The 26,799-nt window shown below is 38.5% G+C and overlaps 1 protein-coding gene across 1 annotated transcript; it reads right to left on the minus strand.

Annotated features, from left to right (window-relative positions):
* Positions 1-404: 404 nt before the first annotated feature.
* LOC139950448 (phosphatidylinositol 4,5-bisphosphate 3-kinase catalytic subunit beta isoform-like) lies at positions 405-26,686 on the minus strand. The gene is made up of 18 exons (XM_071949128.1): positions 26,496-26,686; positions 19,631-19,849; positions 17,903-18,131; positions 17,192-17,427; positions 15,988-16,158; positions 15,326-15,565; positions 14,550-14,783; positions 13,494-13,790; positions 13,005-13,181; positions 12,108-12,229; positions 10,733-10,876; positions 10,392-10,491; positions 9,708-9,889; positions 9,007-9,116; positions 8,528-8,606; positions 7,859-8,038; positions 7,289-7,555; positions 405-6,502 (listed from the first exon to the last, which is right to left on the minus strand). The coding sequence occupies exons 2-18, from the start codon at positions 19,763-19,765 to the stop codon at positions 6,238-6,240; spliced, it is 3,168 nt and encodes a 1,055-aa protein (XP_071805229.1). The 5' UTR covers positions 19,766-19,849; positions 26,496-26,686; the 3' UTR covers positions 405-6,237.
* Between the last annotated feature and the right edge of the window lie 113 nt (positions 26,687-26,799).

The raw sequence follows: 26,799 nt of genomic DNA on the forward strand, positions 1-26,799 counted from the left end.
ACGAATTTGATTTCGAGACCTAAGATTTAGAATTTAAGGTCTCGGAATCAAGCATCTGAAAGCACACAACTTCGTGTGACGTGGGTGTTTTTTTTTTTCTTTCATTATTATCTTGCAACTTCGACGACCGATTGAGCTCAACCTTTTACAGGTTTGTTATTTTTTGCATATGTTGAGATACACCAAGTGAGAAGACAGATCTTTGATAACTACCAAAGGTGTCCAGTGTCTTTACATGTTGGAGTACAAGTGGAAATACTGGTCTTCGACAATATTAGCAAACGTCTACCTTGCTTTTAATATTATAGGCTTTGGGTGAGAACAAACCTAGGATTGGAAATTATATTCACAAAATTGATTCAGATTCAAAATTTTCAATATTTTATTTATTTAACTTAGCTCTTCAAAGTAATCACTGTACACTTGGGAAACAAAATAAACATCTACAATAAAATAAGACTGTTTTGAAAGGAGTTAAAGGAACCGGACACTAATGGTATTTACTCAAAAAAATTGTGAGCATAAAATCTTACTTGGTAACGAGCAACGGAGAGCTGCTGATAGTATAAAACATTGTGAGAAGCGGCTCCCTCTGAAGTAACGTAGTTTTTGAGAAAGAAGTAATTGCTTACTAAAATATTTGAATTTAATTCGAGACCTCAGCTCAGGTCTCGAATTCAAGGCATCTGAAAGCACACAACTTATGCGACAGGGGTGTTTTTTCTTTTGTTATTTTCTCGCAACTTCGACGACCGATTGAGCTCAAATTTTCACAGGTCTGTTATTTTATGCATATATGTTGAGATACACCAACTGAGGAGAGTGGTCTTTGACAATTACAAAGTGTGTCCAGTGCCTTTAAGCCTGACCAGTAGCTTCACAACAAATCCAGAGAAAAAAAACTCTCTAGTATTGCTATAACATAAAGTTTGATGATTTTAAAACTTACGAAAATAAATCTATAAATGCTGAAGATGATCAAAAGAACGGATCGAAACGTCGAGTTTTACACCAACTGATAGTTTGGGAACCAATTCAATGTTGCTCTCACACCAGGGCCCAATTTCATGGAGCTGCTTAAGCACTAGATTGTGCTTAAGCAAAAAAATCCTTGCTTAGTAAAATCATATTACTGGCCAAGACTCCACTCAATTATTATGCTATAAGTAAACAACAGCTAAATACCAGTCACAAGCAATGTATACGACATGAAATTTTGGCCAGTTACACTATATAAAATAAGCAAGCTGTTTTCGTGCTTAAGCATTTTTGGCCCAAGAAATTGGCCCAAGTTATTTTTAAATTGTACTTCCAAGCATGTTAACCAAAATGAGGACCTTTCTAGGAACGGCAAGATTCTGTACTTCAATTTTAAGTTTCAAATTTTAAATTGTCGATGACAAGAGCTGAGAAACACTAAGTCAGAAACTCATATCAAAGTACAACATATACCTGGTGATCATAAAATAAATCGAGTTTTTTTTTCGTACAAAAACTAAGTTTCGCATTAAGACAACCAGCCTCATAATCTACACACATATACTGTCGAATTTTCTTCTATAGTAAAAGATTGTTTACAGGTTTTATTCGAGTAAAGAACCGAAGTAATTTATCACCGAGTAGATTTCTTTTATTCCATATATATAGTGTACTTTTAAAGCAGATACGTAACGTCGTTGTCTGACTAGAAATTGTACTTATGCACCGCATAATTTCAGCACCACAGCTGCGAAAATGAACCATTAAAATATAGTCAAAAAATAAAGACTAAAAGTCTGTGTACTTTTTGAAGGACACCAAACACAATGTCCACAGATTTACATTCAAATTACACAGTTAATGAGAATGATGGTAGAAAGCTTTCCTTACAATATTACTTACTGAGGTGATGTAGGTTTTTTTTTTTTTAATGAGTAAAACAAGTCACGAAAATGTTCATCTCAGTGAGACGCACATTATTTTAGTGACCTTGTTTTACTCATTTCTCAAAAACTACAACTACTATCATTATCTTCAAACTGTGTAAGTTCAATGTAAATCTGTGGACATTGTGTTTTATGTTACAAAAAGTACCCAAATCCTTTAAGTATTTAAAGCTTCGAATGGATATTCCACGTGCAAAATTACCTTATTTGTAGCCGTTGAAAAATTATTATGTACAGTGTATATACTTTGGTCATAAAGATAAATAATTGTCTGAAGTTAACCAATAGCCAAAGTTAGTACGAATGTAAAATTTAATGGATTACATGATTTTTGATTGTTTGAATAAATACCTTGTCTGGGTTTTCCCGCTAATACCTTTAACATCTAACCTTATAGACCTTTCTTTTGCAACGTCACAGCCCGAGTTTTTGCCAACCCAGATTGGAAAACTATGGAAAGCCATAAGTGCAAAACAATAAAAGATCGTTATTTTTGGTGACAATGTAACCAAATTTGTTGATTTTGTTAAAAACAAAACAATTAGTTGTGAGAGGTATTTAATTTAATTGAAAGTTTGCAGAAAATGCTGAATTTGGTTAAAACATCTGTTTTTAAGATTTAGTGTTTTACTAACATTCGGCCGACCATGCCAACCAAGGCGGTTTGTTTATCAACAAAAGAAAGGTCTATATCATACCAATTTGGTCATCACCTGTACCCAGTAACAGTAATCAATGCTAATATTTAACACAACGGGAACCAGACTATTTCTCCTTCGTTTGGTATTATAACATTGAGTTGCATGGGAGAAAATCAAGATGGCCGCACATCCTCAGCCTAATTTATGTGTACAAAATCGGATATATAAGCATAAGTTATCTCGTTAACAACAATACGTGGGGACCAGTATAAATACTATACACAATTCATTGTAGTTCCACTGGTGCCCAGATTCTGCTGAGGAAAAGTCTTAAGTCTTTAGTGAATGTGTGCGGTTTAGCAGTCCTGTGAAACTTGGGCTTTGTCCAAACCTCGGCCCATGCTTCGGCTTCCGGATCCGTTTAAAGTTGAAAACACTGTGCAAAACTCACATTGCTTCAAAGTGGATGACAAACCCCAAGCCAGAGCCGGATGATTAAAGTCAAGGTTTCGAAAAGGCCCTTGAATTAAGAATGTTAACCAAGAACTATTAGTGGTTTTGATATAGATACAAAAGGTAGGCCTACCCCAAAACACAATTGCACGTTTGCTACAGAGCTCCATTCTTCAATGCGACAGTTATAAACACACAGAAACATGTGTTGTCGCAGGAAAAGTCAACTAAATGCACAAAAACACATATATAGCAAAAATATGAATTTACGAAATAATAGAAAACAGTATAAAGTGCATAATTATCAGCAAGAACAGTTACATCAAAAATATAGTTAACATTTTATGTATTTTATTATGTAAAGGCAAGCCGCTACAACCTACCTGGCTTATTTTGGGCCTTGCCCGCAATTTTTTTCTAGTTCTGTGATAATATGTGGAAATTTTTTTGGGGAAAAAAGTGTGAATTGAATTGAATTGAACATAATAATCTACAAATTAACATTATAAGAAATGAAATTGTACTTAATGTTCTATTGTTGTAAACGTGTGGCCTGTCATTGTGGCGTGTCATAGTCGAGCGGTAAGAGCACCGGATTCAAGCTCTGGTGTTTGATCAGCAGAGTGTGGGTTCGAATCCCGGTCGTGGCACTTGCTACGTAAAATTTGGGAGGTAGTGTTTTCTGCTCTACCGGCCAGGCTTCGGACTGATGATACCCAAGCCCTACATCTGTAAGGACTGTAAAAGGGGCAACCCCGTTTCAGCCCTAGAAGTAGGTAGCAATGGCCTCTGGAAAAAAAATAATTGTAGCCCACACCTTGAAGTGGCCTTCAGGCCTTGTGTGTCAGGCGACATGAAAAAAAAAAATTGCTCTTTAGGTAAAACATAAGATTTTTTTAATTTATGATGTTTGGTACCAACTTTCCCAGCTGTTTTTGATCACTTATTCATATATTTATTTACTTGTGAGAGAAAGTTTTCGAGAAAGAAAGAAAAAATAATATAAAACCTCTGTAATGTACAGATTGAGATTTGCAAAAATAACAATAGTTCTCTTTTCTATCAATTGAATTGAAATAATATAACACAATATATAAATACAATTTCTAACTTTATTACATTCAACAAAGACTTTATTTTGTACAGCTTTTACTAGAAAAGCCTCACAAAAATTAATACCAAAATACAAAACTGCAAAGAAATTTGTTTTGGGGGGTAACCCAACATGGAAGCAAAACGTGTACAATGTATACAGCTTTTTAAAGACACTGGACACTATTGGTAGTTGTCAAAGACTAGCCTTCACAGTTGGTGTATCTCAACATATGCATAAATTAACAAACCTGCGAAAATTTGAGCCAAACTGGTCATCGAACTTGCGAGACAATAATGATAGAAAAACACCCTTGTCACTCGAAGTTGTGTGCGTTTAGATGGTTGATTTCGAGACTTCAAGTTCTAAATCTGAGGTCTCGAAATCAAATTCGTGGAAAATTACTTCCTTCTCGAAAACTATAACACTTCAGAGGGAGCCGTTTCTCACAATGTTTTATACCACCAACCTCTCCCCATTACTCGTCACCAAGAAAGGTTTTAGGCTAATAACTACTTTGAGTAATTACTAATAGTGTCCACTGCCTTTAAATATAATTGCTGCTCCTTTAGTGTGTGATCGATGACTGAAACATTTGTCAAAAGGTCCAGATGACTTTACCATCAGCATGTCACATACTTCAGTTAACGCAAAGCTCTGTTTTGCAGCTTGCCTTTGGAAAAGTCTCTCTTCAAAATTTGCAAATTTATATAACAGAAATACTTCTATAAATGCTGACCTAACTCTGTCTAAGAGTTGCAGTACTTATAAACAGCTCTTCATACAAAACACTTATTCTATACAGGTATATAATGTACAAATAGTCTCCACTACAACTTTCAGCAGTAGCATTGTGTTCTTTTACTCCTGCATGTCTTGATACTTTTCTGTACTCATAGTACATTTCCTCAGATGTATATGTACTCATCTACAACTTAAAAGTTAAGTACTCTTAAACTATACATCTCATACATTTGTACACGTACTCTAGATCTGTACTCTAGATCTGTACTCATGTTATTCCTTATACTCAGGAAAGTGTCCATGGAAGTCGAGGGCTGAGTATTTTAAAACTAGTCCCGAGTGTGTGCAATGATATTCCTTACTTCTTGAGTCATTCTTCTTATACATAGTAGTATAGTATAGTATAGTATAGTATACTATAGTAGTATAGTATAGTATAGTATACTATAGTAGTATAGTATAGTATACTATAGTAGTAGAGTATAATATAGTATACTATAGTAGTATAGTATAGTATAGTATAGTATACTATAGTAGTATAGTATAGTATACTATAGTAGTATAGTAGTATAGTATAGTATATATGTACATATATTCCAGGCCTGTATGCTTCATGTTTGAAAGGGCAAGGGCACCAAGGCATTTTCTCCTTATGAGGAAATTGTAAATTTCTACAGGAGCATTTCAAGGGCACCAAGGCAATGACCAGGGGGCATCGAGGCAATCGCCTTTGTTGCCTCCGTGAAGTATCAGACCTTGTAAAAATGTACTCATGAAAATGTACTCCGAGGTACTCAAGGGGCGAGTATTCGAACTAGTCCCTAGCATGTGCGATGATGTGTGCCATCCGAGCTATACTCGGACGAGTAACGCGTCCTAACTGGAGAAAGGACTGGTCTTAACTCTATGTTTTTGCACTAATTTTGCTCTGTACTCATGTTACTCCTTAAAAAATTTACTCATGAAAATGTACTCGGAGGTACTCAAGGGTCAAGTATTCGAACTAGTCCCTAGCATGTGCGATGATGTGTGCCATCCAATCTATACTCGGACGAGTAACTCGTCCTAACTGGAGAAAGGACTGGTCTTAACTCTATTTTCTTGCACTAATTTTGCTCTGTACTCATGTTATTCCTTAAAAAAATTTACTCATAAAAATGTACTCCGAGGAACTCAAGGGCCGAGTATTCGAACTAGTCCCTAGCATGTGCGATGATGTGTGCCATCCGAGCTATACTCGGACGAGTAACTCGTCCTAACTGGCGATAGGACTGGTCTTAACTCTATGTTTTTGCACTAATTTTGCTCTGTACTCATGTTACTCCTTAACAAATTTACTCATGAAAATGTGCTCGGAGGTACTCAGAGCCGAGTATTCTAACTAGTCCCTAGCGTGTGCGATGATGTGTGCCATCCAGTCTATACTCGTCTTCCAGCTGTTCTTAAGTGCCTCGTTGAACTTCCCTTTGAAGTGTTTCAGTGCCTCGTCATCGCTGCGATCTAAGACGAGGGTGTCTCGGAGGTACTTGATTGTCTCATCCGACAGCTCGGGAATGCCGCTTGATAACATCATGGCAAAGAGGTTGATGAGGAGGTTGCCACGCTGGCGTAAGATCATAAACGCATCCTCGCAACACTTCCGGAAACTGTTTTTTTCAAGATGATAATAATATATACACCATTTATAAAGTGCTAAATACAGATGTTTGTAATTGCTAACACCAGATAAAGTTTTCAATGAAGGTGCTGCTTTGAGCAAGTTCGAGTGTGCACAATGGTTAACTAAAGGTTGACTATTTTGACTCGAACCCAGACTGGTCGACCATTGGTTGACTACTGTGGTCGACCATTTGGAACCAGCCTCGAGCCCATGGTTTCTTCACTGGTCCCAACAGCATGTTCCATTCTGACATGTGTAAAGCGCAGAGGGGAACCAGTGACACTGTAGCGAAAAGGCGGAAGGTTGACTAGACTTCCAAATGAGTCGTTCGGGTGGGTGCGACACTGCGCATGTGCGTTGCTGGTCAGTAGTCTACCACGAGTCGACTAATTGTGCCCACTCGAACTTGCTCTTGAATGTGGGTGGATAGCTTGTTCCTAAGTGTTGGAGCTATGACCGAAAAGCACGATCGCCAAGATCAGAGTACAGGCTTGGTATTCATTACATGTCAGCCAAAAACAAATATGGCTAATTTGGTCTGAGAGGTCAATTGTGATTGTAAATTTCATACCGCACCAGAAATATTTATTCATAACTGAAAGTCCATTTACTTTGAGGAAACAGCAGTTTCAGAACACCCACTTTTGGAATAAACAAAGTCAAGTTTACTGCGTTGAGGTGATTCAATTTATAAAACACTGTTACGTTCAAATCAAAATCACACTGAGAAATTTTGGATTGCAGGAATCTTATGAGATTTTGCATCACTTACGTTTCAAACTCCGTCGTAGTGTTGTTGCCTTTCCCGCGGGTAATGACGTGTACAAAGTCGTGGACCAGCACGAAGGGGACACGCTCTCGTTTGAAGCCAAACTTACGCTTGTAGTTTCCCAAGAAGTGACCAAAGTCAATGTGGAAAAGCTGGCCTGTTTTCTTGATCATGATATTATCGTTATGTCTGTCGCCGATGCCCAGCACATATGTAGCCACACAGTAACCAGCACAGGAAAGCGTGAAGTCCTCAATGGCATGTGTGAATCTGTACAATAAAGAACAACATCGATATTAAAACAATATCGATATTTCTGTTATCAATATCCGGAATATCAGATAGAAAGGAATAAAGCTATTTAATGAGGGTGAGAAAAATAAATAAGTAAATAGAGTATGGAGGCATCATCTGGAAGCCGAGGCTTATGTAGGGATGCCTGGGGACAGACAATAAACGGGGACAAGAACGAACGGACTGACAAATAGAACAAAGACAGACATGATGAAGACAACAATGATGAGAATACTAATTGCACAACTATTATTATTATTTACTATTACTACAACTTACTGAGCTTCTGTAGGGTTTTGTTTCTTCAACCATTCAAACAGCGCCCCCTTGCGGAACGCTGCGCTGAATTTGGTAGCACCAATGTGTTCTTTTTGTATCTTTGCGATTGTTTCAGCCTCCGTCACGACTTGGATCATTCCGACTTTGTTCCCCGTCGCTAAGGTCTTGTAAGGAATCAACCTAGGGATGGGAAAAGTAAATGTAGAAGATTTATAATCAAGAATAAAGAACTTTGTTTCAGAAGAACTTAAAACTAGAAAATTAAAAATGCCTAACATTTGGGACACCTTAGAATATGCTTACATTGTTCTACCCTGATTCTAAACCAAAAATCTGAACCCTGACCCCAAGGGTATGCCCCTGAAATAAAATCAAGATCTTTTATCTAAAAGGAAGTCTCATTTTTTTTGTTTTTTAAAGGACAAACAAAATTGGGGTAATACAAGATCCGCAATTGAATGTGTTAAGACAATATGATTCCCAGTTGGGTGAGGATTCCCAGTTGGGTGAGGGTTCCCAGTTGGGTGAAGGTTCCCAGTTGGTAGTGTATAAAAAGTATAACAGTTTATGCAATGTAAGTTTCTCCTAATATCTGCAGTGCTCCTGACCCTGAAACAAGAATCTGACTTCTGATCCTAAGATATGACCCATGACCCCAGTGAAACTGACCTGAGGTCAAGCCCTTCCTCTTGCCAGATATTGTCCATGATTTGCATAACTTGAAGCGTCAACATGTCCTGGCGGAGATCTGTGACAAGAAAATAATAAACTGCAATAATTAAAAGAGAAGGGGTCCGCCCTGGTGTTCCTGGTTTGATTGGTAGCATATTGTGCCACAGCACCTTGTAAACCATAACATGGTGCTATGTAAAAGGAGTAGGTCTCATAACTCAAACGTAGTCCCACATACCTTGCAGGAAAATACTGTATGTTAAAGCGTCTTGAGCGCCACTGAGTGGTGAATATGGGCGCTATATAAGAAGCAACTATTATGATTACTATAAAGTAGGATTTGAAACTTTGCATGGTGGAAATACGATATATAGAAAGGTTTGCTGTAACACCATGTAATGGCAATCTCTAAATGAGTTGGGGTGGTTCTGAAAAGAACCGTTGGTTTCAACTCGACGCTTTTATTATTCACTTACCGTCTCCATTCTTGAAGATGATGTAGATGTCGTCTCCCATTGGATCATTGTTTTCAAAAACCAACCATAGAGGGCGCATCTTGGACGAAATGAACTTACACTTCTTGAGTCTGAAAAAATGGAGGGAAAATATCAGCATGACGGAGAGCTCGTACAAGGCAATGTTTACCCTTCTACACTCTAAGTAACATTTTCAAGCATGTCGATCAACCATTTGAAATCATTCAACGGCACACAGCCCAATGTCATAAAGCTATTAAACAGAAAACAATGCTTAGCAAATTTCTTTGCTAAGCAAAAATTGAGTTAGGCTACAGTTGCAACAACTGTAAACTTTACGGATTCTTTAGCTGGTACCCAAGATACATTTGTGCTTAGCAGGTTTTTATACTTACAGGCTAACTTTAAGAAATGTTTAGCTGGTAATCAGTTTCTATTAAGCAAAATTTGTTGTGCTTAGCAAGTTTATATGCACTGGCTTTTTGACATAGGGCCATGTATGGTTTGGCCCAGGTTGTAGTCAACCCAGTTTATAACAAATGAAAAATGTTTTTTATTCATCAGTGAATATTGTTTTTGACATTTTGTTTAAAACACCTGAAGCGAGGAGAATGGCTTTATCAAAATAGCCTTCACTAAGTAGAGATAACATACATATCAGAAAATGCAAAAATAAAACTAATTCTAAATGATCTGCTTACCGTAGTCCCTTGAGTTTGTACGATGGAGACAGAGGTGATAGGAAGTTAGACATGGCTTCATGATAAGACTCTTGGTTTAAGATCTCTCTCATGTTGGTCAGTAAGTCAAAATTGGTCTGCGATTTGGCTTGTTTGGTCTTAATCAGCTCATTGACTGTCCGCATCTTGTTCAGGCTTTCCACCTGGAAAACATCAAAAGAAACACTTGAATAACTTTAAAATAAATAAAATAGTAGGCCGGTACCGGTTGAGATAGTCCCAGAGGCATTTGATTAAAGGCAGTGGACACTATTGGTAATTACTCAAAATAATTATTAGCATAAAACCTTTATTGATTACGAGTAATGGGGAGAGGTTGATAGTATAAAACATTGTGAGAACAGGCTCCCTCTGAAGTGACGTAGTTTTAGAGAAAGAAGTAATTTTCCACGAATTTGATTTCGAGACCTCAGAATTAGAATTTGAGGGTCTCGAAATCAAGCATCTGACAGCACACAACTTCGTGTGACAAGGTTGTTTTTTCTTTCATTATTATCTCACAACTTCGACGACCGATTGAGCTCAAATTTTCGCAGGTTTGTTACTTAATATGCATATGTTGAGATACAACAAGTGAGAAGACTGGTCTTTGCCAATTACCAATAGTGTCCAGTGTCTTTAAAAAGAAATAGAACGTTTACGAACCTGTCTGATTAAAGCTGCCATGTGTGCAATGCTACCTCGACAGTATGCCTCCAGCATTAAACCAAACCTTGTCGTTACAGCTGCCTGGTGCATCTCAGCCCTGTCATCAACATAAATATTTAAATTTATAACTATTTAGATTATAACCAATCAAAAACACTGTATAATACCCACACATAATTATCTCACCCTAGTGTTCAGAACAGCAAGAAACCTATTACCTGATTGGCTAACACACTTCTAAATCATTTCATCCACCTACATGTATTTTTGCTTTTTAACACTACACAGCACCAGCCAATCAGGACACTTGTACTTTACCACACGCACACATATCTCACCTGAGATGCCAGAACAAGAAGTGTCCTATCCTCTGATTGGCTAATGCCCTCCTGAGTAGGAACTGTCCCAACTCACAGTCAAGATGTGTTTCGTACTTCAGGGCTTGAACGAGTTGCAGGAGATACTGTGAAAGTTGGGAATCGCTGTGGAACAAAGTTTTAAAAGTTTAGCTCAAATTTATCCATGTTTAATTTTAAATAGAGTATGTAATGGATAATAGAATACTATTTCCCTTGTATGAAAGTTTTTAAGAAGTAAACTCAAAACTATCCATTAATGTTAGAAAAGTATTAAAAACAATAGAAAACATTAAGCCTAGTTTCAAAGTTGTTAAGAAGTATTCTAAACAAAACAAATTACATTAGGATGTAGTTATGCAAATTTTGATGAACACATTACGTATCGTTTCATAGTTCTTTAACACTTGATTAAGAACTGTTTTGAAAAACATTTAAAACACTGGCTAAGATATTTAATCAAATTTACTTACTTAACAAACAAAATATTATGTTTATGATTCTACACATTATTGCTTTAAAACTTAAACAAAAACAAAAGAACATGCTTCAAATAAACACAAACATCATTATTAAAACACTATTAAAATTACATTGAAATAACCAAATCAAATGAGGTGTATGTAAACATCACAAACAAAAAAATAGAAAATTATTAGACAAAATTACACAAAAAACAGTGATACAAAATACATGACAATAAAAACTCATATAACAAATGAAAGTCAATAAATATTTTTCTTAACAAGCCATTATAGTAGCAACAACATTTCAATAGGTAAAATGGAAGAAAACAAATCAGTAATTAAAAAAATAATATGAGTAGGGTAGATGGCCTTAGCTTTCGATCCAAACCGGACCTTCTTCAGAGGCAAGTGCAAACAAATACATTTATCCATTTATACAAAAAAAAAGGAAAAGGGGATTAAGGGAAGGATCCAGTATGACCTTTAAGTACCTTCAAGATATATAAAACAAAGAAAACTTGCAAGAAAATACTGGAAATGAATGGTATCTTTGACTTAAGAGTGATTTGCCTGTTGGGTTTTTCACAGAACTTGGGAAACTTGGAGCATACAGTGCAAACAAACATCGGGCTCAGGGTAAAATCATTTTTTTTTAGCAATGCAAAAGTCCTGGGTTCAAATTCCACTCGAGTGATTTGCTGGGTTTTTTTTCCCCCAGAACTTGGGAAAGTACTGAGTATACAGTGCTGAATCATGCAATGAGCATGGTATACTCAGTACTTTCCAGAGCTCCCTGGAAAAAAAACACACAGGCAAATCACTCGGGTGGGATTCGAACCCACAACCTTTGCATCGATTTTAGGGTAAAACACAGATAATCTTTGACTTACTGTAGGTTGCTGAGGCATTCTACTGCAAACTTCCTGACGGACAAATCTGGATATCTGTAATCCAATAGTTCCATTGCTTCCTCTGGCTTCAACTCAGGCCAGATCTGAAGTAAAGCTTGCATCTATGTTCAAACATAATCAGTCACTCAAATGTTAAAACCCCTAGTCAATTTATCAAGAAATTCTTCAAAACGGTCTTACTTTTCAATATCACCCACTGTGGTTTGAATAAAAAACTGTGCAAGCCTATGATATAACCGTTAACCCTCCTACTCTAGGACCATTAAATATCATCAATATGATGTCATACACCAGTACACTGAAAATAGCCCTATTGTCTAACCATTCAATCTCATCAACATTGTTTTCAATGACAGGTCAATTATGCTGGGCGGATTTTCATGGTGTTTCCTTCCAATGTTTAAAACTGATACTTCCTTCCTTGTCCTCTCCCCTTAAAGGCAGTGGACACTATCGGTAATTAGCCTACTCAAAATAATTACCATCATAAAATCTTTCTTGATTACGAGTAATGGGGAGAGGTTGAGAGTATAAAACATTGTGAGAAACAGCTCCCTCTAAAGTGACGCAGATTTCGAGAAAGAAGTAATTTTCCACGAATTTGATTTCAAGACCTCAAGTTTGGATTTTGAGGTCTTGAAATCAAGTATCTGAAAGCACACAACTTTGTGTGACAAGGGTGTTTTACATTCATTATTATCTCGCAACTTCGATGACCGATTGAGCTGAAATTTTCACAGGTTTGTTATTTTCTCACCAAGTGAGAAGACTTGTCTTTGACAATTACCAATAGTGTCCAGTGCCTTTAAGTTCCCTTCTCTGTGAGTCCCTGGCTCCACAACCAGAATGAATAACTGAAATGAAATCTTTTTGTACCTGAGCCACGCAGTCTTTATCGGACCATCGTACACACGTCAGCAGGCGGGGTAGTGAATGCGGGATGTGATCCCGGCAATCTTGCCTGGCCGCCCAGAGATGTTCATTTTCTTGTTCACTCAGAGGCTCTAAAGGCTCCTTCTCCACCATATTGCGAAGCTGTTCCAGCTTTTGGTCCTAGATATTAAACAAAACCATGACATGACATATATTAAAGGCAGTGGACACTTTCGGTAATTACTCAAAATAATTATTATCATAAAAGAGGTTGATAGTATAAAACATTGTGAGAAACGGCTCCCTCTGAAGTAACGTAGTTTTCGAGAAAGAAGTTATTTTCCATGAATTTGATTTCGAGACCTCAGATTTAGAAGTATAGGTCTCGAAATCAAGCATCTAAAAAGCACCCAACATCGTATGACAAGGTTGTACAAGGTCACACTTATTGTAAACAAAGGTCCATAATTATTATTAATAGGATGTACGTACATTTATTGACTCGTGCGTAAAATTCCTCTCTTCTTTCTTGGCAATCATGGCCGCCCTCTCCAAGACCGTATCGAAAGGTGGATAGGACACGGTCCCTCTTTGTGCCGCCTTGTACGTACTGAAGGAAACCTCGATCATCGTTGTATCTTCATGGTTTGGATTCGAACCCACACACCCGAGGGGATTCAGATCAACGTCCTCTGACGCAGGCCACATGTAGAACTTGATCCGGCCCGCTTGGAGATTGTTCTGGTAGTTGAAGAACGTTGTGTTGACCCACGCTAGGGGTATCAGTTCCTGCAAAATAAAAAAATAAATTTCAATAATTTCAAAAATGTAATAATAATAATAATAATATTTTTTTTTTTTGGTAAACCCTTAAAAGTAATCATGAAGAAATTAAAGGAACATTACAGAATTGGTTTTTGCTAACAAAACAGTTGCTGACAGTGTAGGCACTTTATGTAATCCACAAAACAGTTGCTGACAGTGTAGGCACTTTATGTAATCCACCATATACATAAACTGACAAACCTGTAGAAGTTTGAGATTGATCGGCCATCTGGGTCACGAGAGAATAGTGAAAAACCGATTACAAATTTTGCATTGCATCGATGCCAAAATAAAAATGAATAAAACGTTCACTGAGCGATAAACTCCAAACGCGAAGTTAGATTCTTTATTTCTCATCAAATAATATAACATTTCAGACAGAAAAATTTCAAGGGATGTTTTCAACTATCATCATCATTAGACCGTATCAATTTTATGTAAATCTGTGATCTTCATGATTTATGTTTCTTACCAATTCTGTAACGTTCCTTTAAAGTACAATTGCTGAAACTAGGATAATTGAGAGTTCTGATAAAAGAAGTTTATGTGTTCTGACTTCTCATTCTTCTTTGTAAACTCTAAAAGTAATCTTGAAGAAATAAAAGTCTGATTGATGAAACTAGGAAATGAAGTTTTTGACTTCTGAAAATTGTTTTGTAAACACTAAAAGCATTCGTGAAGAAAAAAGTACGTTTCAGGAAATGAAATTGTTGATAGGATTACCTTCTTCTGATATTTAAGACGTTTTGCCTTCTCCTTCTCAGACAGGTTCTTAGCGAGTTTCTTATTGAGAGAACAGATGAGGATGCAGAGCCGGGCCATACGGGGTAAGTTACTGACTTCAATATCGGCGCAGAACTCTTCGTTCCACACCGGGTCCGGCGCTTCTGCCTCCTTGGAGAAAAACTTCTCACAGAGCTCTTCGCCGCCGTGGTAGACCCCGGCACGAACACGCAGCTAAGAGGAAAGACAAATAATAGTTGAAACTAGAACTAAAGACTGGTTCATACTTCTTTTTACGACACAAACTCGCAACGAATAAAACAGTTGAAATGTGTCAAACTCCTGCAAAAAGTTCGCTGCGAAAACAGCCATGTGAGTTCACATTTGGCTTCGCATTCGCTAAAAGGCACTGGTCACTATTGGTAATTACTCAAAATAATTATTAGCATAAAACCTTACTTGGTAGTTACAAGTAATGGAGAGCTGTTGATAGTACAAAACTTTGTAAGAAACGGCTCCCTCTGAAGTAACGTAGTTTTCGAGAAAGAGATCATTTTCCCTGAATTTGATTTCAAGCATCTGAAAGAACACAACTTTTCGTGACAAGGGTGTTTTTTTCTTTCATTATTGTCTCACAACTTCGACGACCAATTGAGCTCAAATTTTCACAGGTTTGTTGTTTTATGCATATGTTGAGATACACAAAGTGAGAGGACTGGTCTTTGACAATTACCAAAGGTGTCCAGTGTCTTAAGTATGAACCAGGTTTTACTCACCCCAGCTTTTTCAACAAAGTTGACGTTGAAAGCACCATGAAAGGTCACCCGGATCTTCTCCTTGTGGATGTCCCAGCTCAGCGTCTTCCCCTTCTTGGCCGGAATGACTGGAGACTCTTCCTCTTTCTGGAGGAGGGCGTTGAGCATCGGATCGATGAACATCTCCTCAACTTTCATCTCGGACTTCTGGAGAAGGAGCAACTCAGGTCTTATGTCCTTACTAACACACTGTCTGATGTACTGTGAGAAAAAAAAATGGGGTTGGAGAAATAATAAAAAAGTTATTTTGGAAAGTTATAAGGGATTTGAGGCATTGCATGGTGAGGTATCAATGTATATTTGGTTTGTGGTAACACCATGTGTATATCTACTTGCTGGTTAGATTATGTTCTTTTGTTCAATTTGTGACTGGTACTCTTCTCATTTCCGCTTAGCAAAAAATTGTTAAGCACTATTTTCTGCTTAAGCAGCTCTATAAAATTGGGTCCAGGTAGCAGCTACTGAAAATTGTTGCGGGTTACAATGTCAAGTTCCGACAGTCTAAAGGTTAATTTCAAATAGATGAGAATAGTCCTAGTCAAGAAATCTGAGGGTCAGGGGTCAGGGGTTAGGGGTCAAGAAATCTGAGGGTCAGGGGTTATGAGATCGTACAACGTCCTTACAATAAATTGACTAAGAGGATAGTTGCCCATTAGAAAGTCTTCTCGGCCTCTCACTTTGATGACATACTGATCCTCAGCGATGCCTTGCTGATGGACCTTCCTGACGGCTCGCTTGATGAGATCGGACGGGTAATCATGACAGCTAACTGGGAGGACAGACTTCTGCTTGGCCTGGTGAATGTAACGATAAGAGGGGGGTGTAATAATAGTAATAATAATATCGAAGTCTTATAATAATGTAGAATCGAAGTCTTATATAGCGCACGTAAAACAAGGTACTCAAGGTGCTGAGTATATATACAAACTTTCAGAAAGATACGTTATTGCAGTGATGAATTTTGAGACCCAATTAGTTAGCACCTTATAAGGGTTAACAAGGTGCTATGGCGCATACAGCAGCCACAGCCAGGAACACCAGGGTGAGAGTAATTATTCTTACTCGCAGCTACGTAAGACCTGAATTGCGAAGGACGCGGCTACAACGTGTTCGAGAAGCAGGCATGCAAGGGCGCCTTTGGCTGCCAGCCACATCAACCCATTATGACCACGGAACACAGCCAAAGATCGAAAGTGTTTGATTTTTCCCCGAGGGAGGAAAACCGGATGGTCTGGAAAACCCTCATGGCATAGCAGAGAACCACAGACAACTCAACTCACATATGGCCCTGGCCGGGAATTGAACCGGGCCCACCTTGGTGAGAGGCGAGCGCTTTACGCACAAGCCAACCATGCCAGCCAAACTGCCTGCAGTAAGAGAATGGACTTCTCTGTAAATATTATTAATAGTTTTTTACCCATACACCGATGTGTGTTAGCACTGTATACTCAGTACTTTCCCGAGTCCTGTGAAAAATTATCACAGGCATGTTACTCGGGTGGGATTCGAACCCACGACCCTTGCAATTCTAGAGCAGTGTCTTACCAACTAGACTACCGAGGTTGCCCGGTAGCTAGAGGCAGTTCGAATCCTATGTTTTGGCAGCGGGTACCGCAACGATAATAAGAGTATGTTAAATTTGCATCAGGGATAAAGAATATTAATTGGTTTTTACCCATACACCGTTGTGTGTTAGCACTGTATACTCAGTACTTTCCCCCCGAGTCCTGTGAAAAAATATCACAGGCATGTTACTCGGGTGGGATTCGAACCCACGACCCCTGCAATTCTAGAGCAATTCTAGAGCAATGTAAATATTCCACCCACCTTACTGGAGACGAAGGTAATGTCAGCATAAAACGCACTGTTGTTCCTCTTGAAGATCTTGGAGATGTGTTCAGGCAACTCGCTGGAGGCGCTGACTTGAGGAGGATAGAGATAGAGGGCTTTTCTCTCCCACTCCCAGGAGGCTCGTTGTCTTTGGATCGTCATACACATCCGTCGATTGTTACGACGGAAATCATCCACCTCTGGGTTTTTCATCATGTCCCATTCATGCAAACCTGTAGATAATAATAATATTAATGAATAATAACAATAGCAACTAGTTCTTATATAGCACATTTTACAATAACCACGCTTTACATTAGTGCCCAGTAGCCGATTTCACGAAACGCTAGGATTAATCCTATCTTGAGTAAGGATGAGTAACCCGTCCTAGCTTAAGATTAAGTTTTACATGCTACCGTGCAAGGCTGGGACTCGTCCTAAGTCCTAAGATTAATCCTAAGTAAGAATGCGTTTGGTGAAATCAGCGGCTGGCGACTGGGCCAGTAGCATTCCTACAATCTTTCTCAGCTCCCTGGAGAGTGTACAGCCCTGCGCTGCCATGGTGATCCAAAGGCTATTTCAAACACACTTATCAACCTCTAAATAGGAGGTACCCATTTATACCCCCAAGTAAAGAAAAGCAATTATAACACCCCAACAAACAAACAAACAAACAATAACATCCATTTATGTCATTCTCTTACTTACTTTTGCCAATGAGCAGCCCGATCTTGGAGTTCAACACCTTCTCTTCAACGTCGCTTGCTTTACGGATGACCCTAAGCATGGGCCAGAACGGCTTGACATCACAAAGTTTTCGATTTCCATCCAGAAGTTCCTCTTGCTCAGCACTTTGGTTGATACACTGGAAGATGTAGTAGTTGAGGTCAAGGAGGCTGCCATAAAGAGGGTAAGTCTCCGCGAGCTTCCATAGATCCTGGAAACAGCAAAATGATAACGCGTTTCAGGGCCCAATTTCATTGAGCTGCTTAAGCAGAAAATACTGCTTAAGCAGAAAATACTGCTTAACAATTTTTTGCTCAGCAGAAAAGAGCGGGATACCGATCATAAACAGTGCATGTGACATGGTTACTTGGCTGGTAATCTTATTCTGGTAAGCATAATTAAGTAGCTCTATGAAATTGGGCCCCGGTCGAAACAATTTTTAACTTTAAAGTATTGCGAATCTGGCCTTTCTAAACACCAAAAATTTGCTCAGGGGAGCCTACGAGATGAAATTAGACCATAGAGTTATATAAGAACTAGAGGGCGCACTGGCCTATATACGCGCCCCGGCATGCGCGCAGGCGGCCATTTTCTAAGTTGACAAAACAGGCATCGCACAGCGTGTGTTTTTGCGGCCATTTTGTACGTTGACAAAACAGCATCGCGTAGCTTTCAGTAAACACAAACTCCAACGTGTGTTTCATATTCAACGCTTGCACGGAATGGCGCGCGCGTGTCTCCTTGCGGTCCCGTCGCGTTCGGGCAAGAAGCATCACCAGTGCGCCCTCTAGTTCTTATATATAACTCCATTAATTAGACACACTTTTAATTTTCACTAACTCAGCAAGAATGTCTTTCACCAAGACTAATCATTTCGTAGAGTGCCGGTCCCACTCCAGTAAATAGACCTTTATCGCAGTGTGGCCGTCTTGATTTTACTCCATTCCAACTCATTGTAACCAAACTGAGGCTGGACGAAATAATAGTCTGGTGCCATGTGTGTGCAATGAATGTTAGCATTCATTACTGTTATGGAAACAGGGAACATGACAAAGATGGTGACAGCGTGATAAAGGTCTATAGTTGTGACATGTGTACCATTGGGTGAATGGGGCCTACTACCATAGAGGTTGACCAACTCGTTTTGTAGAGTGCTGGTGTGGCGGTTTCAGTCTTCCGCCGTGTTCAGTTTTCCGGGTGATGTAGTCGGACATATCAGCACGTTGTCCGAACGGTTTTAGCTTTCGGCGTGTTCAGTTTTCCGGGTGACCTGTCAGATACCGCCGCGAGTACCCTGGCGAGTACTGTAGGTAGTTCTCTCAGCAGTAACCCACATTGTTTATATTACGATTCTTTTATGTGTAGTCACATAATCTCTTGCCCCATCTTTACATGTATTCATGGGTACAACTTTAGGCAGGTCACACTCTGCTTGCATAAAAAACAACTCATATGATCCACGCGTTTGCCGCTAGTTGTACTCGACTCGTGAACGCCGCCATGACAGCTACCGGAGGGTAACGGGGATGACTCAATACGGCACTAAAAATGGACTACTTTCGCTTGCTGTGCGCAGGCATCGCATGACGTAATGCTACCGTATTTGGTCATTCGGAAAACTGAACACAGCGGAAAGTTGAAACCGCCACACCAGTCCCACTCCAGCAAATTGCACTTTTTCACCTAAAATAAAAATTTGAGTTTACTTACCCTTTTGATTGATGTGATGGTCGCGTCTCGTTTACACTTCAGCGGAATAACGATGGAGTTCGGTAGAAAACACGTAATCTCAATCTCAGTAGTCACCTCCTCTTCGCTCCAAAGGTCATAAACCGAGGGAGGCATCGTTGTTATTGTTGTTGTTGCTATGGTAATGTGCCGGTAAGATTGAAACTGTCAACAAGGAGACTTGAACCGATGATGTTAGGCCTGGAGTGGAAAAAAGATGTAAACGATTTAATTCACCGAGCCAATCCAAGATTAGACTTTGTACTTTGAGGAAGATCTGCTTGCCATATGAACATGACACTCAGTTTCCTGATCTACCAAACAATTTTCATGATGTGTGTAGTCTTAAATACTACACAGTCATGATCATGACATAAGTAGTTACCAGGCTTGATACTTCACGGAGGCAACGAAGGCGATTGCCTCCATGCCCCCTGGTTAATGCCTTGGTGCACTTGCCCTTTCAAAAACAAAGCATACAGGACTGCATTACATGTTCATGCAAATTAAACTAACTACGCAGTAAAGTTTGCGAAATTTGGTTTAAGTCCAGGATGTATTGCGCATACATGTAATGTAGGTCACAAAAAATCCATTGTATGCTAAAAACCAGGAACCTCTTGCCAACACTCAAAATTAGGGTCGGGGTGTTTTTATAAAACTTCACAATTAATCTTAAGTAGTAGAATTAAGCAAGACAGTTCTCTAAGAACAAACTCTACCTGGCAAGTAGATACACACATGGTGTTACCACAAACCAAATATATATAAATACTGATACCTCACCATGCAATGCCTCAAATTCTAGATCATTACTCAATTAAAAATAATTTATTCATATTTTTTACATTTTATGATATTGGCCTTCAGTATGACTCAATGCATTCCAGAGTCTATCGCAACATCACTGGCATCTGAGCATGGGCAGTGGTACAGTCTTCACGCTTGATCACCCAAGCCAACCCAATGACTTTACATGTATTAATTCAGAAACACTGTTCAAGCATCTTGCAATAATAATGCGGTATCCGACCCGGACTTTGCTGTAATGTACCGTACTTGTTTTTGTGGGGATAAAAAAATAATGTCATTTGCTTATCGTTGGCTCAGTTGTTTTTACATTACAGCAGGGCCCCATTTCATAGAGCTGCTAAGCACCAAAAACAGGATTACCAACCAAATTTTCAACAACAGCTGAATACAAAATGCTAGGATTAATCCTAAGTACTGTATCTCGAGTTAGGGCGCGGAACTAACTAGTCCTACATACATACACATACACATGTAACTTAACCTCAATGTTTACTTGTGTCAGTTCAAGGCTGGGACTCGTCTTAAGTCCCAAGATTAATCCTAAGTTAGGAAGAGTTGGGTGAAATCGACGACTGTTCGGGCAAGGGCACCAAGGCATTTTCTCCTGGGTAAAGGGCACCCTTTAAAGAAGTTATCAATTTTGACAATTACCATTTATGGTGTTTAGGAAGATTTTGTTGGATTGAGCCTTGCTTTAAAGCCATTATACACTTTTGGTAAACAGTATTGTCCAAGTCCCATACTTCGTGTATCACAACTTATATATAAAATAACAATCCTGTGGAAATTTAGGCTCAATCGGACATCGGAGTCGGGAGAAAATAACGGGAAAACCCACTCCTGTTTTCGCGCGTTTCGCCGTGTCATGACATGTGTTTATAACAAATCCGTAATTCTCGTTAACGAGAATTTATATTGTTTTACCGTTTTCTCAAAAAGTAAAGCATTTCATGGACTAATATTTCAAGAGAAGTCTTTCACCATTGCCTTCTGTAAACCCTGTAAATTGTTTGTAAATCTGTGAACTTTTTTTTTCTGTACCGAAAGGGTCCAATGGCTTTAATGAGTGAAATTTGTTTTGCCCGATGCACATTATTTTGAAATTCATTTCTCAGCAGAGTATGGAATATGATGTACACAATATTTTACAATTATTTTTAAATGGACTGCAAACATGGCAAATATGAGTGCCTATTAACAGCCCCCGCACTGTGCCCACACACCCTAACCCCAGTCATGCAAATAGACCTTCCTTCAGCACAAACCGTTGACGATTCTTTTCAATTAGCAAACTAGATGCATCCTACACACACCATACTGTGATCCATTCTACATCTGTACAGTGCAATTGGTCATTATCAAATATAAATACATTTTTATGTAAATTCACTTGTCATCCAACCGCCATCTACACAGCAGGCCTGCTACATGTACTTCACAGAGGCATCGTAGGGGTTTGCCTCCATGCCCCGTCGTTGCCTATGTACATGTAGGTGCCCTTACAGTAGATATTTACAATTTCCTCGATGGGTGCCTTTTACCAAGGAGAAAATACCTTGGTGCCCTTGCCCTTTCAAAAGTTAAAGGCAGTGGACACTATTGGTAATTACTCAAAATAATTATTAGCATAAAACCTTTCTTGGTGACAAGTAATGGGGAGAGGTTGGTGGTATAACACATTGTGAGAAACGGCTCCCTCTGAAGTGCCATAATTTTGGAGAAAGAAGTAATTTTCCACGAATTTGATTTCAAGACCTCAAGTTTAGAACTTGAGGTCTCGAAATCAACCATCTAAACGCACACAACTTCGTGTGACAAGGGTGTTTTCTTCTTTCATTATTATCTCGCAACTTTGATGACCGATTGCGCTCAAATTTTCACAGGTTTATTATTTTAAATGCATATGTTGAGATACACCAAGTGTGAAGGCTGGTCTTTGACAATTACCAATAGTGTACACAGCCTTTAAGTATACAGGCCTGAAATTGTTGATGATTCTTTTCAAAGCAATCAGATGCATCGTCACCATACTGTGCAATCCATAACAGATACTGTACAATGCAATTGATCATAATTTAATATCAATATAAATTCACCTGTCATCCAACTGCCATCAACATATCCTGCCCAAGTACCCTACAATGTAGGCCTTCATTGTATCTATAGTCAAGATGTTTTGCAAAGAAACATAATTTTGTTCTTGTCTGGCCTTGTTTTGGACTGGTTTTAATTGAAATGGCACATGTTGTCACTATAAATGGTTTAATGAATAGACTCAGTCAATTCATTCATACATGTTCACACTGTTCATTAAGTACAACCTCCATAATCACATTTTCTCAAGGGTAAACCATGAACACAATGCAAGTGTGAATTACCCAAATCTCTTGGGGTTTTCCCAGGGTTATCATCATGTGAACTTTACACAACACTGGGTGTAAGCAGAGATGAAAAAAATGACATGTCAGAGAACGATTTCCTTTGTATAGCAGAGCAAAATGCTACGCAAAATGAGTCGTTGCTGTTCAAAAATCATCATTTACTACTCAATATTGGCATTTATGGTGCACAAAATCGGTTCAGTCAAAATGTTTTGCTATGCAAAATTGCCAGATGAAATCGTTCCCTGCATGTTGCCTTGTGCATTTATTTTTCTTCTCCATTTTTTGGCAACGCAATGAAAAACCCATCAAATGAGTACATGATACACTTTACATCATGTATTAAAAACAGCGTTCCTTTTTGTCTTATTTACAATGCACACAGAGAACTTTGCAAATAAAATCAAATCAAATATAAAAGTACAAATAAAAAATGGTCATGCGTACTTAACTCAATTGTTGTTTTTAACATACACTGTAAACAAAATAAATTGTAGTGAAAAGAAATGCTCCCTTGTTTGTTCCTCAGGCTTATGAGCTACAGTGATTAAGTTCAATTATGAGCCGTACTTGTTTCATGACATTACCAAAAAATATGCCAACGTTTCTGCAACATAACATACAGAGGATGCATAATAACACACCTCTCCTCGTTTTCAGTTTAGAGAAAATTAAATTGTTGGTAATATGCATCAGTGTGGAAAACAAAGCACTTTTCTACATTATTCTATCCAGATCCAACTACTTGTTCCATTGAGAGTGATTACAAACCAATTCTTTAAAAACACTGTCCAGACACTATTGGTATTGTCAAAGACCAGTCTTCTCACTTGATGTATCTCAACATATATGCATAAAATAACAAACCTGTGAAAATTTGAGCTCAATCGGTCATCAAAGTCGCGAGATAATAATGAAAGAAAAAACACCCTTGTCACACGAAGTTGTGTGCTTTCAGATGCTTGATTTCAAGACCTCAAATTCTAAATCTGAGGTCTCAAAATCAAATTTGTTTTATAATATACTATCAACAGCTCCCCATTCACATGGAGGAACATGATATTACCAAATAAGGTTTTATGCTAATAATGCTTTGAGTAAATACCAATCCACTGCCCTAATACTCAAACCATAAAGAAAATTTATGAGGCCATAAAAAAACACCAGATTAGAATGTTAGAAATGCATGCGAATGACCTACTTTCGACTCCAGCATACAAAAAGACGTGTTGATTTGGCCACCGGCTCGTAAGACCCGTAGAATATCCCTGGTCCTTCGTACAACAATCCAAACGTATGGACAACTAAACGTTCACCCTTATTATCTACCCAAAGGGAATTGTCAATTTCCTGTTTGTTCCGAGTTGCTAGTGATAAAGTAATAGCAGAATACAACATCCTTCAGTCAGTCACCATGACCATGAAAACAGATTAATCCTGCTTGTGGCCAGCACAATTTTTTCGGTTGTTACTGGTCAGTGTGAAGACCGTATTTGTATTTTTTTTGTCATCTTTTGTTCCGCTTCAATTACAATGTATGTAGGATTATTTTGGATTATTTTCTGGAGCATCATGAGCAAGTCTTCACAGCGATTGAGGCAATCACAGCGGTTGAGGAAATCACAGCGATTGAGGCAATCGCCTCAATGCCCCAAGTTAATGCCTTTGATGCCTTTTGAAGAATGTTTACAGTACAAATGTTGTAACCCTGTCTTATAGAAGTGCCCCTTGGAAAAATTGTCTTACCCTATAACATGTATAATAAGAAGGATGTACAAGCCTGGGCCCAATTTCATAGAGCTGCTAAGCACCAAAATTTGCTAAGCATGAAATTTCTTCCTTGATAAAAACAGGATAACCAGCCAAATGTCCACGTGATTTTCAGGATAAGCAAACAACAGCTGAATACCAGTAACAAGCAATATGCAACAAATGGAAATTTAGTTGATAATCCTGTTTTTATGAAGGAAGAAATTTCATGCAAAGCAAATTTTGGTGCTTACATAGCAGCTCTATGAAATTGGGCCCTGGTTGAGAGTTTCTACATTGTAAGTAGGCCAACATGTATGTTGTCAAAATTTTGAATTTAATTATTTGTTATGGTTGTGATTATCAGTGTGTTCAATGGTGTTGTCTGTTTCACTAGTAAATGACACTTTTTACCTTTATTATTTCAGTGAAAATTCCCTCGATTTCTTTTATAAAAATTATAATGCACAATTCTGTAATGTTATCAATGTACATTGTTCATACATGTATGTACATATGTACTACATGTGACTGTTGTATCAAACAAACAAAGAGTTTGCTCTTACTTCAGTGTTTCTGCGTACTTTGCTTCGAGTTTGGGACTGTTAGGCCCTAGTGGATTTAAAATAAAACACTACAGTGAGGATCAACAACAACAATTTATTGACAAACAAAAGACAGACATTTTTAGGGGAAATCCCTCTGATGGGCCGATAGGATCATTTCAGGCCTTAACTTCCTCATGACAACTGCCCAATTTTCATAAAGCCTGTAAGCAATAAAACTTGCTAATGCTAAGCACAGAAAACTCTTGCTTAGTAACAAGAGATTACCAGCTAAGATACTGCACATTAACATTGCTGTGACCATGGAGGAAGGAAGAGAAGGAGCTCGAACGAAGGGACTTCAAAAGTCGAACCTGCGGTACCGCGGTCGTTTAACGACACCTCATAATCACCCACATACCTTACAAACAATGGGCGACCTGGCGTATGTGAGTTTGTGCGTGCGCACTTGGTTCTTCACTCAACTATGGTGTCGTATGTCGTATGGATATAATACAGAAAAAACAACTTTTTTTGAGACCAGCGCTAGTGAGCGGAAAGTCACAAAAATGTAAAAATATGCCATGATGTTTCCGTGAAACACCACAAACGGTAAATGAAAACGTATATATTCACAATTCTTGTCTCCAATGATTCAACTTTACACGAAGGCAACAGCGCAGTCTGGCGGTACCACACCTTCTGTACAAAGAGATCTAATCCTGCTCGTTAATCGGCCGTCCAGCTAGAGGTCTCCTATCTTTTTCCACTGGTCAGAATGGGCATTGTCAGGGTATTCTTTTGTTACTCTGCGGTTTTGCGGGTCGTTCGAGCTCCTTCTCTTCCTTCCTACATGCTGTGACTGACTGGTACCCTACTCATTTCTTGCTTACAGCAAAGAAATTTGCTTTATGAAATTGGGCCCGAATATTTCATCGCCTCCATTGCCCTGTGCAATTACGAAGTTTACAAGGTTCTCTCGAGCGGCAAGCGACAATGTACCAGAACCAGATAATGTACCAGAACTTACCAGAGCCTGGAGTGAAATGGTCACAAATAAATTTCCTAAGTTGAACTAATAATGTTCATGATTATGGGTGGGGCTAAGTTTCTCTATCAGAATATTGCCATTGCTTTCTTTCCTTACTTTCTCAAATCCCTCAATACCACACATATCTAACAATCTCCAGTTACTAGTGAACATCAACAATGCAAATTGTTTTGCACACACAGTTACGGGTGATACATTTGTTTACAAAGCATTGTTTATGTTTTTTGTTAGCAAGTTGAAGTTCAATGAGTTACATCACACGAAGAAGTCGAAAAGTCAAACAGAAAATATTTTTTTCAGAACTTTACCTGAACAGCTCGCCCGTAATCGACCTTGAATCCCATCCTTTCAGCTGATTTCACCACAAAGAGTAGCTCGAAATACAATCAATGATACGCATACCTCACTTCTCAAAATGTCATTTGTAAAAAGTTTCCGAAAAGATTAGAACATTTGGTGTGGGAAAATTTCCGATGTTGACTTCGAACTAGATAGAGCGGACAAGGAAGTGAAAATAAAATTCTAAATCTTGTGCATGGAACCCGATGCCTCTATACACGAAACACATGATTTATTTTCACTTTGACGGTACCTGGCTAAATTTTTCTCGTC

This window comes from Asterias amurensis, chromosome 18 (genome assembly GCF_032118995.1).
Source record: "Asterias amurensis chromosome 18, ASM3211899v1".
NCBI classification, from domain to species: Eukaryota; Metazoa; Echinodermata; class Asteroidea; order Forcipulatida; family Asteriidae; genus Asterias; species Asterias amurensis.